The sequence below is a fragment of the Chaetura pelagica genome, unplaced genomic scaffold (assembly GCF_000747805.2).
Source record: "Chaetura pelagica isolate M959 unplaced genomic scaffold, ChaPel_1.0 scaffold72, whole genome shotgun sequence".
NCBI classification, from domain to species: domain Eukaryota; kingdom Metazoa; phylum Chordata; class Aves; order Apodiformes; family Apodidae; genus Chaetura; species Chaetura pelagica.
In genome coordinates, this window is record NW_009952560.1 from 1,082,314 (window position 1) to 1,099,878 (window position 17,565).

General features: G+C 42.3%; 1 protein-coding gene across 1 annotated transcript in view; it reads right to left on the reverse strand.

Moving 5' to 3' along the window:
* Window positions 1–16,608, reverse strand: part of AATF (apoptosis antagonizing transcription factor) — a 50,232-nt gene extending 33,624 nt beyond the window's left edge. The window contains exons 1-5 of the mRNA XM_010009105.1: window positions 16,583–16,608; window positions 16,308–16,393; window positions 15,442–15,621; window positions 14,348–14,779; window positions 13,554–13,691 (exon numbers count right to left, since the gene is read on the reverse strand). Of these exons, the coding sequence (XP_010007407.1) occupies window positions 13,554–13,691; window positions 14,348–14,779; window positions 15,442–15,621; window positions 16,308–16,393; window positions 16,583–16,608 (862 nt within the window). The remainder of the gene's footprint in view (window positions 1–13,553; window positions 13,692–14,347; window positions 14,780–15,441; window positions 15,622–16,307; window positions 16,394–16,582) is intronic.
* Window positions 16,609–17,565: the final 957 nt, after the last annotated feature.

Here is a 17,565-nt window from a genome sequence, read left to right on the forward strand (position 1 = left end):
TAAAACTCTCTCTGTTCCAAGCATCTTACATTCTCCAAGGACACACAGTTGCAGCTGACTGTGGGAAGGGTTAACAGCACACTGTTGCAGCATCTGTTCTTTAAAAATAGTTCTTTCGTGGCAACCAACAAGCCTCCCTGCAGAGCGCTCAGATATAAAACAAGTGTTTGTCTAGGCCTACACAAACTCTCCCTTTGTACATTGCTACACATCAATCACAGGGCCAGCTCTTACAGGTGAAACACTTTGTATGCTTCTATCCAAAAAACCTAAACTGAACTTTACAAACATTCATTTATTACCTGACACTTTTACAGAGGCACTACAAAAAGGAGAAAAAAATGCCTGCCTGGAGGAACACAGCACACCACTTCAGGATCTGTTTCCTTGCAGGGTACGTTCACACAGGTTTGGCTTCCCTCTCCAGACCCTCAGAACAGGCATCCTCACAGGCACCAGTAACCCTGGCTGAATGACCAGGTGGATTTGTCTGAAGAGCAGGAGGAGCACTGCAGTGGGAGGACATTCTCCAGTTTCCCCTGGTGCTTCCTTCTCCCAGATCCTCTACTGACACGAAGTCAGAGGGACTGTTTTCCTTAACTCCCAAGCCTGTTTCCTTCTTTTGAGTTACCATAATAGAATGCAGGGAACTTTTCACCACTTGTTTTTTTGCTATTTTTAAAATGGAGGACACAGAGATCATGGGTAGAGTGAACAGCAAATCTTCATCAGCCAGACAGAGACAGTGCAAGCAGGAATCAGCTCAGACATTCAGAGCTCTCAATCTCAAGCATGTTACCACTGCGATATTGCTCAGTTGTCACTATCTTCAGATAAATTACAGCCTGACCTCAGTACCAGGAATGTCAAGGAGAAGATCCTTTAATATTTTTGTGGCAGATCAGTTGTTGGACTCATGCTCCTCAGCCTGTGGTTCATTACAGATACATTCTGACAACTCTTCTATATAAACCTATTAAGGGATTAGGTTTGCTGTACTTGTAAAACAGTTGTGTCTTAGCATCAAAACAATTCCATGAGACAAATAGACAAAAGCCCTTAAAAATGCATTTGTTGTATGTGTCTGCAGCTAAAGCATCAATTGCAAAAAGAAAGTGCCCCCACCCTAGCTTGAGTGCACAGCTTACAACAGCAAAATCTTTCCCACTGCCTGCAACACAGCTATATGTCCCCTGAGCTTCCGAAACTGTTTATTTTCTCCCCGCTGCCTACCCTCCAGCAGCAGTGCTAATGCACCCCAGGCGGCTTTGATCCTGTCAATTACAACTGGAGTAGCACTCCAGCTCTTCTGGGCTATAGCAGGGCCACGGCAAGCACGTGAGGAATAAAGACAGGCTCAAGCTCCCCCAGGCTGAGATACGGACCCAAACAGAAGTGGGGATGGGGAGCAATTTTATTTGGAGTTAAGGGGCTGGAGAGGGCAGGGAAGACAATGACCCTGCGTCTAACCAGGTGGGAGGGCTAATTATTCCAGACAGTGGCTTCATCACGAGCCTCTTACAGCCAGGGTAATTTCCCTGCTTTCAGTTCTTCGTATTTAATAACATTACTGGATGGCATTCTCATTGTTCCTGTTGGTTGCTTAAGTGTGCTGTAAACCCAACTTCAAGAGCCAAGTGTCACCCTCCGCTGCCCTCTTCCCATCCAGCCCTACCCTACCCATTTCATGTTTAATTCCAGCAGGGATTGTTTTCTTCCCAGTCTCCTCTCCCTCTTCATTTTCTTTTCCCTCTAATGCCCTCATCTGCCTTTATACCATCTGCTTTGGGGTAAATACTGAATCCATTTGTGAATGAAGGAAGCAAAAAGCAAAGCTGACACGTTTAACACTGGGCCATACACCAGAGAGAAAAACCTCAAAATCACAGCTTTTTCCAGGAATTACTTTTGCAAGCCCACCCTGTGTTTTTTGAGGACAGGTGGACCAAAAGTAGCTGGATCCCTTTATGGCAGTTCAGTATGAGTAATTGAAATCCCCAAAACAACAACTCACACTCTGTGTGTAGGAGAGGCCAACTAACCCCAAGACAACATGCCACCCCTCCTTCTATGAAACCTTTTCCAATTTGCCCTTAGGGAAAAAAAAAAAAAAAAGATGCTGAGTGGGATCCATCTGCAGCTGCTCGAAGAACAGAACAAACGTGGTTTGAATATAACTTTCAGCTTAAGTGGGACTCAGAGTGTCTGTGGTGAGATGTTGACTTGTAAGAGTCTCTTCTAAGAGTCCATGGGAGCCCCTTCATTTTGTGTACAGGAGTGAGAAAGTTGTTCCAGATCCATCAGACAGCATATCAATCCCCCAAGAAAGCTGGGAGCCAGTATCAGTAAATCAAAGAGTGCCTTTCTGTTAATACTCTCTCATACATTCTCATTTTATACATCCTTTCACCCAGTCAGGAAGTAGCCCTGGAGTATTTAGCTGCATTCAGGGATAGCACTGCCATGTATCAAAGTGTCAAGAGACCCACCAGAGATGAAATCTGTCCTACTGCTCTGAAATCACAAAAATCGATGTTGTCAATGCCAGTGGTTATGGACAAACTGGCTGTCTTGTGGGCATCCCCTTCTGCGTGGGGTGGCTCCTGGCTGCAGGGTCCCCATCCCACCAGGCACTCCCAGCTCCAGCTCTCTCCTCATGCCATGCTGGGGACCTGCAGGTACGACAGCTTCCATGCTCACCCAATCTAAGCTCAGCGTTTCTGGAGCAAGGCAGCTTCCTGTGCAGAAAAAAAGATCTGTGCTCTTTTTTCATGACCTCTAAAAATGGGGTCTCGTTTCATCTTCCCAAGCAGCTGTGGAGAGCAGCAGCTGGTGTGGAGCAGCAGGGAGTGGCCTCATGCAGAGACACGTGAAGTCTACAAGGAAAAAAAACGGTGCCTCAAGGCCAGGCTTTCAGAGGTATTCACAGAGAGCCAACCAGGGGGATTCCTTAAACTGCTCTACCAGGCAAGCTCCTCCCCACCTTGCCCCATGCATCCATCCAGCAGATTCGAAGTATCACACTTCCCATTAAATTGGGGAAAAAAAACACCAGGATTTTCATGATATTGCTTTATGTTCCTGGCACCTCAGAGGGCATGATGGGCACTGCTGTGGCAGTGCTGCCCCAGGGAGCCAAGCCTGCCTGTCACTGGGAACACACCACAAACAGGAGCATCATCCCCTCGATGTACCAGCACGGAACACTGTACGCACAGGACACAGCTGAAATTCAGAGCCCACGCCAAAGCTGGAAATTAACTACTTTTTCCCCTCAATTAAATCTGAGGATCTGGCATCACAGGAATAGCGTCAGCAGGCAAGCTTTTAATTTCCCATGTACCTCCACAGGCTGTACGAAGTGCTCACACAGAAAAGCTGGAACGCTGGTGTTTGAACCACAGTATGCAGAGCAAAAGCTGAGCTGCCAAGTACCAGGAGAGTTCCCCCTGCCACCGTGGAGAGCCACCCTGTCACCACTGCATGACCAGGCGCAGTGCCCGGCATGCTGATCACATTATGCAAATCAAAAGGAGAGGAATCAAACCTCTTTTATTTTAATAGCTGTACATAATGAAAAGTATCTTTATCAGGTAGGCACATTTATCCCAACATTCAGATGAAGAGGGGAAATTTTCACTCCTTTCAAATGACTGTGGGACAGGAGTTAAACTACAGGTCAAAATGGCACTCAATACCCTGGCCTGAGAACAATACTTCTCATTCAATTCCACAAGCCAGCCACTTGCACTAGTCATCCCCAGCAATTAATCCCCCAAGAAACACGTTTGATTAAATCTTTTCAAGCAAATCCTTTGCTTTGCTTTTGTTAGTTCACTTCTTGTCAACATCTATTAAAATATGCCTTTAATTCTCCCACAATCTTAAAAAACACCGATTCCACTGTCTTCAACTTTAATCAACTGTATGGCCGGCATTTTTCATTTCATAATAATGTGCTGTTTGGAATTCAAGAGGCAGGCTCAACATCAATCATTCGGCAAGAATTTTTCCACTGCAATAAATATGCAAATGAGGAAAGCCAGTCAGTCGTATTTCAGGCCCGACTTGCTAGTGTTTTAAAAAAGACACAAATTTATTAATTGCCGTTGGCCAGCGGAATCCTATTACTTTGGGCATTGATTACAAAGCTGTGTGAGTGATTATTGTGCAACTCGCAGGCTATCCAGGCATGAGGAAAAATTATTAAAGCAAGGCAGAGATTATCAACTCAGAATAACAATAAGCCTTAACATTTTAGGCCTCTAACTTCTTCAACAAAGAATTACACCCCAGCTCCAGTGTATCATAATTCTGAAGTCTGTCAGTATTACTTTTGGAGCTTGCTCTATATTCCCAACAGCAGAGGAATGTTACCAGTCTGCAAAAGGCGGAGGGAATTCCTCCAGGTATCGCATCTTAAACATGAGGGCTTTGGACAACAGCTTTTCTTTAATTCCCGCTGCATAACTAACTGTAGGAGGAACACTGTGGTGCACTCAGGACCCGCACTGTCTTCAGATTTGCACTCCTGTATGTCCTGGTGCCCCAAAACCAAGACAGCACAGAAACAAAAGGGTACTGATAAGCATAAGGCAGAAGGTACAAGAGCCTAGACTAAATGACAGGCTAGCTGCAAGCCCTTTGGCAGCAGAGTGATCTGATTTTTTTAGAGGTGGTGTAGTTATGTACACAACTCATGGATTTCAGCTGAATCCTAGCACAAAGCACTTGTAAATCCATTCAGGTTATTTTAGGAAATGACAGGTGTAATATTCCCTTCACACTTCCCAAAACACTGAGCTCCTGGAATTTTATCAAATGGCAGTAGGAAAAAGGGTGGCTTTTCTGCTGATTGCAATAAAAAGGTCTGCTCTGTACCCAAGGCCCAATTTTCTGGTTCCATTGGAATGCAAATGATGCAAAAACCTTTGCAGAGGGGAAAATTGTATTCCCTCAGCACAAAGAAGCCAATGCTGCAAACCCCTCTCACACAAGCAGTTCAGCTGAGTCCCAAAGAGTTACAGAACAGACTCAATTTAGTCCTTTCACTCTAATATTACTGCATTTGACAGTAAGGACAACAGGATCAGACATAGATGAGTTTGCTAAAAGTAAAGAAAATAACTAGATGCAACAACAGAATAAAAAGGCTTGGTATTCAAGGATTTTATTAGTGGGGACTGGAGAAGGGGGAAGCTGCGAAGGGAGAGAAAGAGAAACCCTTCCATGAAGTTCATGCTCTACTGATTTGCCTCAACCGTCATCTTTTGATATTAGCCCAAACCAGGGAGAGGACGGGGCTTGTAAAAATGAGATTTATAAAAACTGATGTTTTACATTACTGTAAATGTAAAGAAGCTGACAGTATGCATTCCCAGCTCTGCCAGGCAGGAATCCCCAAGTACACATGCACGAATGAGAGAGGAAGAGGAAACGTGAAATTTCATAGTTATTTTGATATTAAGGCCAGAAGGGAACATTAGCCCATCTAGACAGACCTCCCCATATAATACCAGGCCATTAATTACATTTATCATGACAAGCACTGAGTTTCCATCTCAAGGTAACCAATTGCCAATTAATCCAAGTTAGCTGACATTTGCACATGTTTGTCTGGATGCTTTGCAAGGCTTTGTTTCCCTGCATCTTGTTTGTGGAGTATACAGACTAACATGCACAAGTATTTAGCTAAACTTAATTTAATTAGCTATTCATTATCTTGGGAAACTCAAATGTATGCAAACCTACTTGATGTGCTTGAAGTGTGGTGTAATACCACAGTCCAGAGTTCAAGTGTTTCAGGTCAACAACTACAGACTCTCCTACCATTTCTTGCACAAGAATTTAAGGCAGCTTTACAATAAACCTCAAATGCCAAGAAGGTCTAGCATTTCAATTTTACCACAGCTATACAAGAGAGGTAGACAAAAATTCTGCTCAAAAAGCCTAAATACCACAAGCTAAAAGATTTGGCCCTAAGAGGGGAAAAAAAACCCACAACACCCAAACAAACAAAAAGAAGCTCAAAATTGCATGTTAAAGAAATATCCTGTAATTCTGCACTACCTCCCACACAGAATTTTTGAACAATTCACAGACAGTAACAAGCCACAAAATACTTCCCTGGCACCTCAAACAGCCCAAATTCTGCACATGCACAACATCTCACAGCCCCATTACCCAACTCCACATGCACATAAACAACAGAGCTCCAAAACCACAACCTGTGTCTTTGTCTAAAGCTTCTCACTTTGTATCTCTTCCCTCTCACTTGCTGGCACATCCACAGAATGGTCACCTATAAGCCAGGGAGTTTCTCATCATTACTGACCTCAGTTCTTACCAAAAGATCTCCACAGCATAGGATCATTACAACTAAATCTACAAAAAAGGGTCTGCTTGATGCATTTATTTCATTTGAGAGGAAAGTCTTCATTAATGTCAACAGGCTCTGTCTGGGTCAGTCCCAAAAAAGAGCTGAATAGATTCTTCATTAGATCAGAGAAGAAAGGTGAAATTTGGGGACACCTGCATCCACATCCATTTAAATCAAATCCAGCCCTGCATGACTTGACAAGCACAATGTTTTTTGTATTCATAAAGTGTCTAGACTAATACAATTCAATTAAAATGAACTACCAGTTTTAAGTGGGCTAGATCTGATCACAATAATTTACACTCAGGCTTGAAACCCAGTTCTGCTGTCATACATTTGTGCAGGTGCCCAGTAAAATCTTCAAAGCAAGAATATATTTAAGTCCATGATCTTGCCTAGAACCAATTAATCCTGTAACTGCTCTGTGTCTCTGGAAACTGTATAATCTGCCTGTGTCTCAGTTCCTCCCCCACTCCCCAGTGACACCTACCCTGCTCTGTATTAATGCATTATCACCTCCAGATGTATGTATGGATACATTTGAGTTTTAGAAGTGATCCATGAATAGAGATTATAACAAAACGATGAGGGAATTATTGGCGGCTGATTCCTGCAGGCTTCTCCAAAAAATCCCAAGCCTGTGTCAATAAAGCCTGTTTCATCTGACAGCTTTTCTCTGTCCAGATGTGCAATGACAACCAGGTGCAGCAGAAGAGCAAAGGAGAGGGTGAGCCCATCCGACAGAGCACACTGCACAACTGGAGAGCAGGACACTTTGCCAGATACCCTTTCTCACAGGAAGAGGAACAGGTTCTCCAGTACCTAAAGCAAACTGGATCTTATTCAAAGTTAGTCAGTGCTTAATCGGCTTCTTCAACATAACTTACCCAGATGTTGTATAGGATGTAATTTATTTTTTTAAAGATCAAGAATCAGAGAATTCAGCAAAATTCCTCTATCAGAAAGACAGTGAGACCATACAAGCAAACATACACCAAACAGAAAATAATCTTTCCCTCTGTCTTGAGTCCCTTCTCAGCAAAAAATTACAGAACTAAGCCAGAAGAAAATACAGATATTCAGTGTGAAGCATTCATACAGGAACGTTTAATATGCAAGCATGTAAAACCAGAAGACACATGGCATCTTCGGAGGTCTCCTGCTGGCAATGAATGTAAGTGGGATTCTTAATCACATCCTAAAGAGCCACTGTCCAGAAACAGGCTGTTTAGTCACAAGCTACAGATACTTGTCACAGAAGCAGTTACCAACCTGCCATACCAAGAGCCCAACTCAGACAATTATTATAAAGATCCATGTAGCTGGAGGTGGAAGCACAGTCCTTTACCAGCACACCTACCAGAAAGGCACCCGTTTCCACTTTAGAAACGGACATTTCTGGGTCAGTCCAAGTGTTTGGACTGGACTATACTTTCTAGGAGCACCAAACACCCAGCCTTGCACAGTCCCCTGCAAAGTTTTTTAAGTGCTCCCTCTATACTCCGGAAGGATTTCAAAGGGATACTATAGAAATTATAAATGAGGGCGGAACCAAGGTTTCTTCTGGATAATATATCCTCCCTGAGCACAAGGAATACAGCAACTGTATCCTGTGCATAGATGCAATGCCACTAACTCATGGCCACAGAGAATGTCCATGGTTTAATCATCTAGAGTAACATCACAGTGATTAGGAAAAGAAGATACAGTTCACTACAGAAAATATAAATTAAAGCTCAAACATCACTGTGAGTTGAGAATTCCAGTAGAATTTAAAAAGCTGTACACAATTTTGTAACTACTGGCAGCAGACAAGGCACTGTGCTGAAAAGTTCAGGCTGTTGCTGCTGCTCCATTAATATATTAATAACCCAGGCAGGTTTGGGGATAATGGCCTTGGAAGCACATGGAGCATTTAATTTGATTTTTTTTTTTAAATCTGAGTCACTTTATTCAGGTTTACTTCCTTATTGATCACAAACCTTCGTGTAACTTCTCCACAGCTCCACAAAGTGTAAATAACAGTTAATATTTGTTGTCCCCACTTTTGCCCCTTCAATGAGCAAATCCATTCTTACAGACCTGCTTGTCTACCTTGTACCAAAACTATTTCTCAGAAAACCCTCAAACTTATATTGAGCTTATGCTGAAGAACAGAAATGTGGGATTCTAGCATTTGCTCTTAGTCCACTGACAGATGGAGTCAAAGCAAAACACACCACAATAACTCACTGGTAGTTTGCATTTCAGGCACCTACCGAACTTGTGGAAAGTGAAAACATATACATATGAAAATATATACAGCGACTCAGCCCTTTAGTCTTTCAGTTTCCATCAGCATCTCACCTTCTGCAAGAGCCCCAGCTGTGTTGCTATGTTTTTAATTCCTCAGCTTGCCAACTAAAAACTGAAAACAACATATTGTACTATTGAAAAGTTGGAATTCCCAGCTCTTTTTTGTGAAGCAGAAATTTTTGCTGTCCAACTGCTACTCACTGAAACATTCCCAGCTCAGTATTTTGCAGAAACATTGTAAAACATTAAAGTAATACTTTAAATTTAAAGAAATCAGAATAGCGAGAAGAGAGCTCTATGACCATATTGGGAAACGCAGCTACCCAGGGCTCATCTAACAACAGATTCTACCCTCTGTTGATTGAGAGATATAATTTCTAAAGCTCTTAGTGCTCCCCAATTAGCTGCGGGATTTTTTGTCACTGAATCAAGATTCAACATAACAAGGCCCAAACCCAGGAACTCTTTAATTCCTGACACTGGATGTTGTTGACTAATGTTGCTTTCACCTCTTCTTTGGCTCTTTCTTGCCCTTGAGGTAATTTTTGGTGACATTTTCATGAGATCCACTTCTAACCTTCCTCTCCCTTGAAAACATACACAGAAACATGAATGGCAGGCATGCAATCTGTACGGAGTCACAGCACAGAAACTTGCACCTTGCACTCTTTTTCTATGTAAATAATGCAAGAATCCTGCGGGAACATGCCAGGGATTGGAATTTTTAATTAATGGGTCTCTTTAATGTGCAAATCAGGAGCAGATTGCAAATTCTGACTTGCATTGATTATGAAAAACATTAATTGAACGTGCAAGACCCCAAACAGAGGCAACATCTCAAGCCCTGGACTAGACTGGAAGATATGGTGCAAGAGAATACAAATGTATCTTGGAGAAACAGACCACTCCAGACAGCAGCACCTCAGAAAGGAAAGCTGTGGGAGTTCATGTGTGCAGTGCATTAAACATTTGCACTGCATTCACAACACAGCCACTCTGATTTCAGTAGTAAAAACCACTCAGACTTTCTCCATGGATGCAAAACAGGAATAAACATGAGCTCCAGGACCACAGTTTGGGTCTCTAATTTGTACATAAAAAGGGTGACAGAAAAAAAATTAATACGGAATATAATTAAAGATTAAAAAAAAAAAAAATGAAAGAAAAAGTAAGGCAGTGCAAACAAAGCAATGCTGTCTCTTTAAACAGAAATTCATCCCATATAAATTATGGCCATAAACTTTTCCTGCAGTGCAGCCTAATTAATTCTTGTTCTATACACAAAGGGAAATGCTGGGTGACAAATGGGTGTGAAGCCTGAAAGCTGCCAGGTCTGCAAAACATTTTCTACTTCAATTTATAAGCAATTTTGCAGTAAATCATCCACCAGAACCTGAAATCTCAGGAATCCAAGACTGTCCAAGGCACCTTGTATCATTTAAAAAAAAAAACGAAAACAACAACAAAAAACCCACATAAAATATTACAAAATAAATTAAACACTTAAGATTTTATAACCATCAACTTCAAAATCTGGAAAACAAGCATGACCTTACCATTTTTTGCTCAGATTTGGCTTTAAAACTGCAAGTGTATAAAAACACTGCTGTCTATCTACTCTTTAACACAATTATAATCAAACCCTTAGGGAATTTCACTACCACCACTAACAGTACAGAGGGTTGTCACAAGTGGGAGATAGCAAAGCAGCAAATACAGGAAGGATCACTTCCCATTTAAAAAAAAAAACATCTCTCCTGGGAGCACAGAGCAGAGATTTCATGAGCAGTGGAAAGATTTGGGGTAAATTGTGGAAAACATTCTGTGATGCTTTCAAAGATATCCAAGGGACTTGTCCAGGACCTCAGAAGCTGAGAGCTCACTGTGCTCTCCTGCCCTCAGCAGGCTACAGTGTATATCCAGCCTGGATTTTTGGCACCAACTACTTTGTGCAATTTGAATACCAAATCTTTTTGCCCTATTCAATGACAATAATTAAAGCATGCCAGACTTCTGTGGATTTGGAATGAAGTGCTGAAGCTTCTCTGAAAGGACAGTATCATCCAGTCCAAAATAGTGTCAATGTCATGATTTTCCCAAATCCTGTCCAAGACTGAAGAGCATCACATACAATGGAACCACTTCACCATTCAGTACTGTCTTCCACTCATCTTTAAAGCTTTCTCAGGCAAAATTCTTGATTTTTCCTATCTGGGGAATGGGATCCCATCCATAAACAAGTAACAAAATTGGGATGAGAACTCAGGAGCCCAGAAATGTTTACTCAGTCCACTACATCCGCTGTTCAGAACTGAGTAAAAAAGTTTATTTTAATAGAAGCCACTGAACTACTTGATCAGCTAAAATTAGGGCTTTTATTGGAAGCTGATTTATAATAAGATTTTTTCCCCCTCATAAATCAAGGCACATCAATTAACAGAAGAACTTTAAATATACTCTGATGTATCTTATCAGAAAGGACTGAGTTTCACTTACTGGACTGACAGGTCACAGCCCTGCTACCCTGGCAGAAGCTCTGTGAAGGAAGATGTAACATAGCTCAGGCTGCCGAGGTAAAGCTCTAGGTGTGGTTAGACATGAATCCGTCTCAAAGGGACAACACAGAAAAGTGAGAGGGAAATGGGTCTCATCCCTAGTCTTTCGTAAGATCTTCATGTGTAAGTTTACTCCTTATTTCATGATTGGCACACTGTAACTTCTGGAAATATCAGTTTTTCAGGGCAGTGAAAGATAGCTGCATTGGACTACAGTGCAGCTTTTCAAAAATTACTAGCTACTGAAACCTACTTGATTGCACTACTACAGATCTTGCTTTGAAAACCAGACATAAAAAAAGGAATAGAACTTTGGTCCCTTAGAGAACACCAGAAAACACTAAACAAGTGTAGTAGTAGCAGAATGTTCCTAAATTGATTACTTTCTGTCTGCTTCCCCTGCTAACTTTGCCCAGGTCACTCCAGCTATATTTCCTTGCTGTCTTCACAGATGAAATACAGAAAACAAATCCAGGCTATCAGGAATATCACCGTGCTACTGCAACTGTCCTGCTCAGATTAGGAAATGAAGGTGGGGAGGGAATCACTCCAACACTTTACAGTGGATTTCCCTTTAGCATTCTGGGCAACTGAAAGATTAACCTCTCTGCTGTACTGCATACAATGTTATACTCCATGTTCCTGGGTGTATTTTGCTATGGGAAATATCAAAATGTCAACCATTGTTTCTATTAAAGGTCTTTAATGATACTGCATTTTAGACCTGTAATGAAACATGGTGCTCAGTGCAGTTTGTAATGCATCTCATTAAATACATTAATAACATGCATTTCACTGAAAGGTCAGCTCAGTATTGTCGGGAGTTTGCCTTTTTTTTTCCTTAATCACTTCATTTAAAGCAGCAGAGCTAACTTTAGAATATGAAGTACCTCACCTGCTGTAACTCCAGATAAACTGATTAGCTACCATGTTGAGATCAGGTATAAGCTATAAGATGACAGTCAAAACTTGCTGTAGGGGCAAGATTCAGGGTCAAGTTAAATGATGGTGGAAGTTCCTAATCCAGTCTGAATATGACTTGTGCCAGCCCAACCCAAAATTTTTCTGTCCATCATGAACAAACTGGCACATGGTGTGGCTGAATGGATACACAACCACAGCAAACCAGAGATGCAGGTGACATCTCTGATGTTTCATGTGAAAGGCTGTAGACACTACTACAGTGTTTCCAATGACTGGTGCACACAAAGGGGTTTCCTGGGATCCTCCATGGGGTGCTCACCTGTGGAGCTGAAACATTCTGGAAAGAGAGCAGTTGGGCTCAAGATTGGGAAAGAAGAAACAGCAGTAAAAGGGTAACTAACCTGGCAAGCTTTAAAATGCTACTGGGCTTATCTGTATTATTCAAATACACTGGGAAAATATCCTATAAGGTTCATTAATTTCTGATTAGTGAGATTAGGAAAAAAGAACAATCTGTGCATAAACACTGGCAGCTGTGGAGGTTTTGACAGCAAACTACAAACATGTCAGGGAGAAAAGGACACAAACTTACACTTGCAGTAGTCTGCGTTTATTCCTAAGGGTAACATAGCAGACATTTTTTCTCCCAGTGCATTTATCTTAGGGCCAGTAAAAAAGGTGTCTAAATCTAAAAATTAAATAGATCCACAACACTCTGAAGTTCAGTACTTTGCTCTTATCAGCTGGAGCGTGCACATTGTATTTGCCATGTTGGAGAATCTACAGCCAATCTCATCAGATCAATATCATTAATAGTAATGCTAAGAAACAAACAGATGAAGCAACTCCAAGCTGAAAAGATATCTGCTGTTGATTTAACAGTGCAGGGCCTCTCCTCTCCTCTGTGCCTCATTACTAGTGGTTAGAGCAGTATCTGCAATCACTGACCCAGCACAAAATTGGTACCACAAGGTATCTCTGGACAAAGCAGCATCCCAACTCTACACCAAGAAGCAACAACCAAATTATTTCTAGGATCCAGCAACAAACTTTGATCTGATAAGCGAACTTCAATCCCCACATGAGCTAAAAATAGCAGCAGGACTTGGGCTGAGTCTTACCAACATCAGCTAAGTGACAAGAGAACACCAGCAGAGATCAACTAGGCATCTATAGATACGGGTCATAGGGGATATTTTCTCTGCCTGAGGTAGGAAACACTTTCTGGTTTCTGTTTGCACAGTGGCTAATTAATGATTAAGGCAATGCAAACCAACAGCTAATACTATAGACACATGCAACTCAAAACCCTCACTTTGCCATTAACACTTCCCCACACAGGCAAAACACACTGGCTACAGCAGAGTCTACCCCAAGAAGAGAGACTGAAGAATTCTTACAGTTCTGGACAGCGCTGTCAAACTCTTGTCCACCTTCCTTCCTGAAAAGTGGGTAAGTATCTGGCTGTGGAAGCCGGTTGGCTGTCATGAGTGCCTTCTGCATCTTGATTCTCACTTCCAACAGTTGATCACACAAAGCTTCATAACAAAGAGAAAATAAAATAATTATTCAGCAAGCCACAGCATTTTCTCCTTGAGAAGGAGCTTCTGATTTCACAGCACAGGCCCACCCCTTTGTGCTCCATTACTCCTGCTTAGGGCAAATCTTTGCATGCACTGACCCAGCACAAAATAGGTACAAACAAGGTGTCTCTGGACAAAGCTGCATCCCATCCTATGATCCAGAGTGTAATTCTGTAACCCACCCAAAAAATCATCCCTTTGCTTTACTGTTTAAAAGGACATTCTGCAAATGGAGGTTTGATAGTTTAACAGGGCAGGCAGGAATAAACTGCATTCAGTATTACATTTTTAAAACAGAAGCAGTATCAGCATCACTGCACAGCACTACCAGTGCAGAAGTCCCCATCCCTATCAATACAAGTATATTCAGCACTGGTTCAATTAGGCCAGTGGATAAATACACTTCATAGCACGAGCTTTTGTACCAGCAGTGACACCAGTTTGCATTGCAGATTTGGCAGAACATTTGCAAATCACTAGGGCTGCTGTAGCATGCATACACCGTATGTTAGCAGCATGTTAACATGCTGAAGTGGTTCCTAACATGGCCACTTTCAACAGTGTCAGCAAAGTGAAAGTCTTATCAAAATACAAAGTAAATGTGCACAAACCTAGCTGGTTCTTCACAGCTTTTCCTTTCTCTACTTCTTCATCCTCTTGTCTTTTTGAGAATGTCATGACCCCCCCATCATCTTCACTGTCTTTATTTTCCTCTATATTGTTCTGGTTTTCACTCTCATATTCCTCCTCTTCATCACTTCCTTCTTCCATGCTGGCATCATTTTCATCATCATCTTCATCCTCCCCTTCGCTGCTTCCTATGTCATCCATACCCTCCGTAAATCTCTCAAAGTCTGTGATATTCTGGAAACTGAACTTTGGTGCCTTGGCCTTGACAGACAGATCTGTTTCTTCATCTTCTTCCAAGTCATCCTCCTGGTCACTGCCAGCACTGCTGGGCTTCTTCTCTGTTTTACTGCTTAAGCTGCCATTCTCTTCTGAATCTTCACTGCCGCTGTACCATTCATCTAATGCTTCTTCAGCTAATAATTAAAAGACAAAAAAAGTTATTTACTTACCAGTAAAATGTGCTGCTTTGCAGTATGTATCATCAATATCTCCTGGTTTGGGTTGCCCCAGGTCCAAACTCTGTTTTACCCATGTATGATGTTACTCTTTGTTTTGGCTACATAATGGAACTGCAAGGTCACAGCCACAGTAAGATCCCAACTCACATGCCCTGTGGCAATGATTAGTGAATCCATGGCTTAGCTCTCCCATGGAACAATGACATGATAAGCACACAGCATACTCAGAATTGTTTATACACATTTTTTAAATTACAATATTTATAGACTAGCAGTCCCCAAGATATATTGGCATCAAAAGGGAGCTTGTTCCTTTTCCTCTGCAGAACGTTCAGTCAGTACACTGAACCTCACTTTACATTCAGTCATACTTGTGCCTCCATTTGGAAAAGTGACCTCTCCTCCAGGATTTCCCCTTCCCTCAAGCCAAAAAATGTGTCTTGAATTTCAGAAAGGCACTTCAGGAAGGTGTGCAACTTAATTGTACTTCTTTATTGCCTGCCCTGTAACAGGGACCTGAGGTTTGTCATCCCAGTTCTGATGGCATTAGCTCACTTAATACATTAACATCAAATTTTAACTAGTCTAGTGAAAATGGGAAAAAAATTAGGTCTTACCTTCAGACAGAGCATCTCCCCAGAGCTCTTCTTGCAAGGCTTTGCGAGATGTAGCTTTTCCAATGTACCTTTTATCAGCTTCCAAGAGAGAGGCTGAAGCTTTTTTCCGTATATCACCAACTGGGAGACTGTCATCTGCAGTTTCATCCTCAAATTTATCAATGACTTTAGCAACTGTAGCTGTGGGGGAAAAAAAAAAAAAAAAAGAAGAGGCACGTTTATCCTGAACTGAATTTGAGACTAGAAGTAGCTGCAGGAAGGAGCCATGGGAAACTCCTCATGCTCTACAGATTAAAATATACCACAAAGGTGAGCTGGATGGCAACCCAGGCTCACAGAAGAGTCTGATTTTCAGGCTTGGAGGGGGAACAAGGCACTTCGCTGAGTGCTGGGGAAAAGCCTCATGTCTGCAAAGGGGGAAATGTTACTGGGGGATCAAAGTCAGAAAAAAAGCCTCAAAGCTGAGCTCTGATCAGCACCAGTCCTGCCTAGGAGCTATTTGGTACAGTAACACTTAAGATCAAGCAGAAGAGATAAGACAGCTCCAAAGGTATTTTTCAGAAAACATCCTGTGACTTCTCTGCAGCCAGAGGGGTTCTTCCAACCGCCAGGTTAACCGCTGCAGGAGGAAAGAAGATATTACATGAACTGAACAATTCCAGCCCCCTCTCAGTACTCTGGACTTCACCACACACATGTTTGGTACTATAGGGCTCACCTGCAATACAGAGGTGGATGTTACTAAGACATATGAAAAATCCTGCTGAGTAAGTTTTTTAATGAACATTGCCTATATCCAGACTTTCTTCCCTGCCTATTCTTTATTTTAGAGAACCCACACAAAGCACTAGACCAGCTAAGCCTACCCAAGCCCTTCCACAGATTCATGAGGGTCTCACAAGAAGTGTAATCCTCCAGGTGGAAGACTGTGAAGCTCTTCACTCCCTTCACCCTTACAGATTAAAAAAGAAAAACTCCGATTCAGATGCACTTTAGCCTCTTGCTATATATACAAGCCACATAAATACAAACATTTTAGAATGGCTGAAGAGAGAAAATTTCACTGTGGTTATTATCCTGTTTCATACCTATCTTCTCCAGGACACAGAACAGAGCATTCCAGCAAAGAGAAGGCACCTACCATACTCCCTCCTTGTTTTCATTCATGTGTAAGACACCTTGTATGCAAAATTACAGGGTTAGCTTTGTTCAACCAATTGAGTAATCCAAATGGCTGAACATTGCTAAATGCTCTTTTAATGTGTGTTTTGAAATGTTAATGCCTCACATACAGTGTTTACTTGAGGCAGGGGGGAAGCAAAAAAAACACACAAAAAAAATCTCTTGCTCATAATCAAAGCAACAAAATCAGATGTAAATATAGTCACTTCAGCTACAAGAGCATGTCAAGATGCTCAGCACCAAGGAATGACCAGGCAAGAACGACCTGTCGCACTCGACAGATATGGTGTTTTCTCAGCACCACTAAAGCATAAAGTCTAAAACTAAATAGTGATTAATAAAATGGGAAAACGCCTCTGCTGCTGACATTCATTTCCTCAGTGGTTACTAAGATCTTGCTTTCAAGATACTATTGCTCTCGCATACACACACTTGCACAGAAGAACCAGGCCAGCTGGCACAATATTCACCACGCCTGGTGCCTAGTACCTCCTAAAACCAACCACTGCCAGTGTGTGATGGTTAACCTGCTACCTGAAGAGACCAAGTGCAGGAACTGTGTGACAGACGTGCCTCAGAGACGGATGGGTCCTGCCCCATGCTCTGCTGACAGACAGGTGGGGCAGACTGCTCTGGAGAGGCTATGTCCAAGAAATGGCAGGCACCAGCCTGCAAACTTAGAAGCTGACACCACCACCTACACGTTACAGAGAAAAGGATTAATGACTCCAAAATCACAACTAAGGCAAAAAACCCTTGATTTAAAAGGTAAGTTGGTAACTGGCCACTGGCAAGCGCCAAGCAAGATGCCCAGCACGCTGCGGCCTGCCCGAAACACCCGGTGTGCCGGAGGGGGGAGGGTTCGCGTCTCCTCAGCCTCCTCTCGCTGCCTCAGCCGCACCTGGGGCGTCTCACCGTCTGAGGCACCAGCCCTGCCCCGGC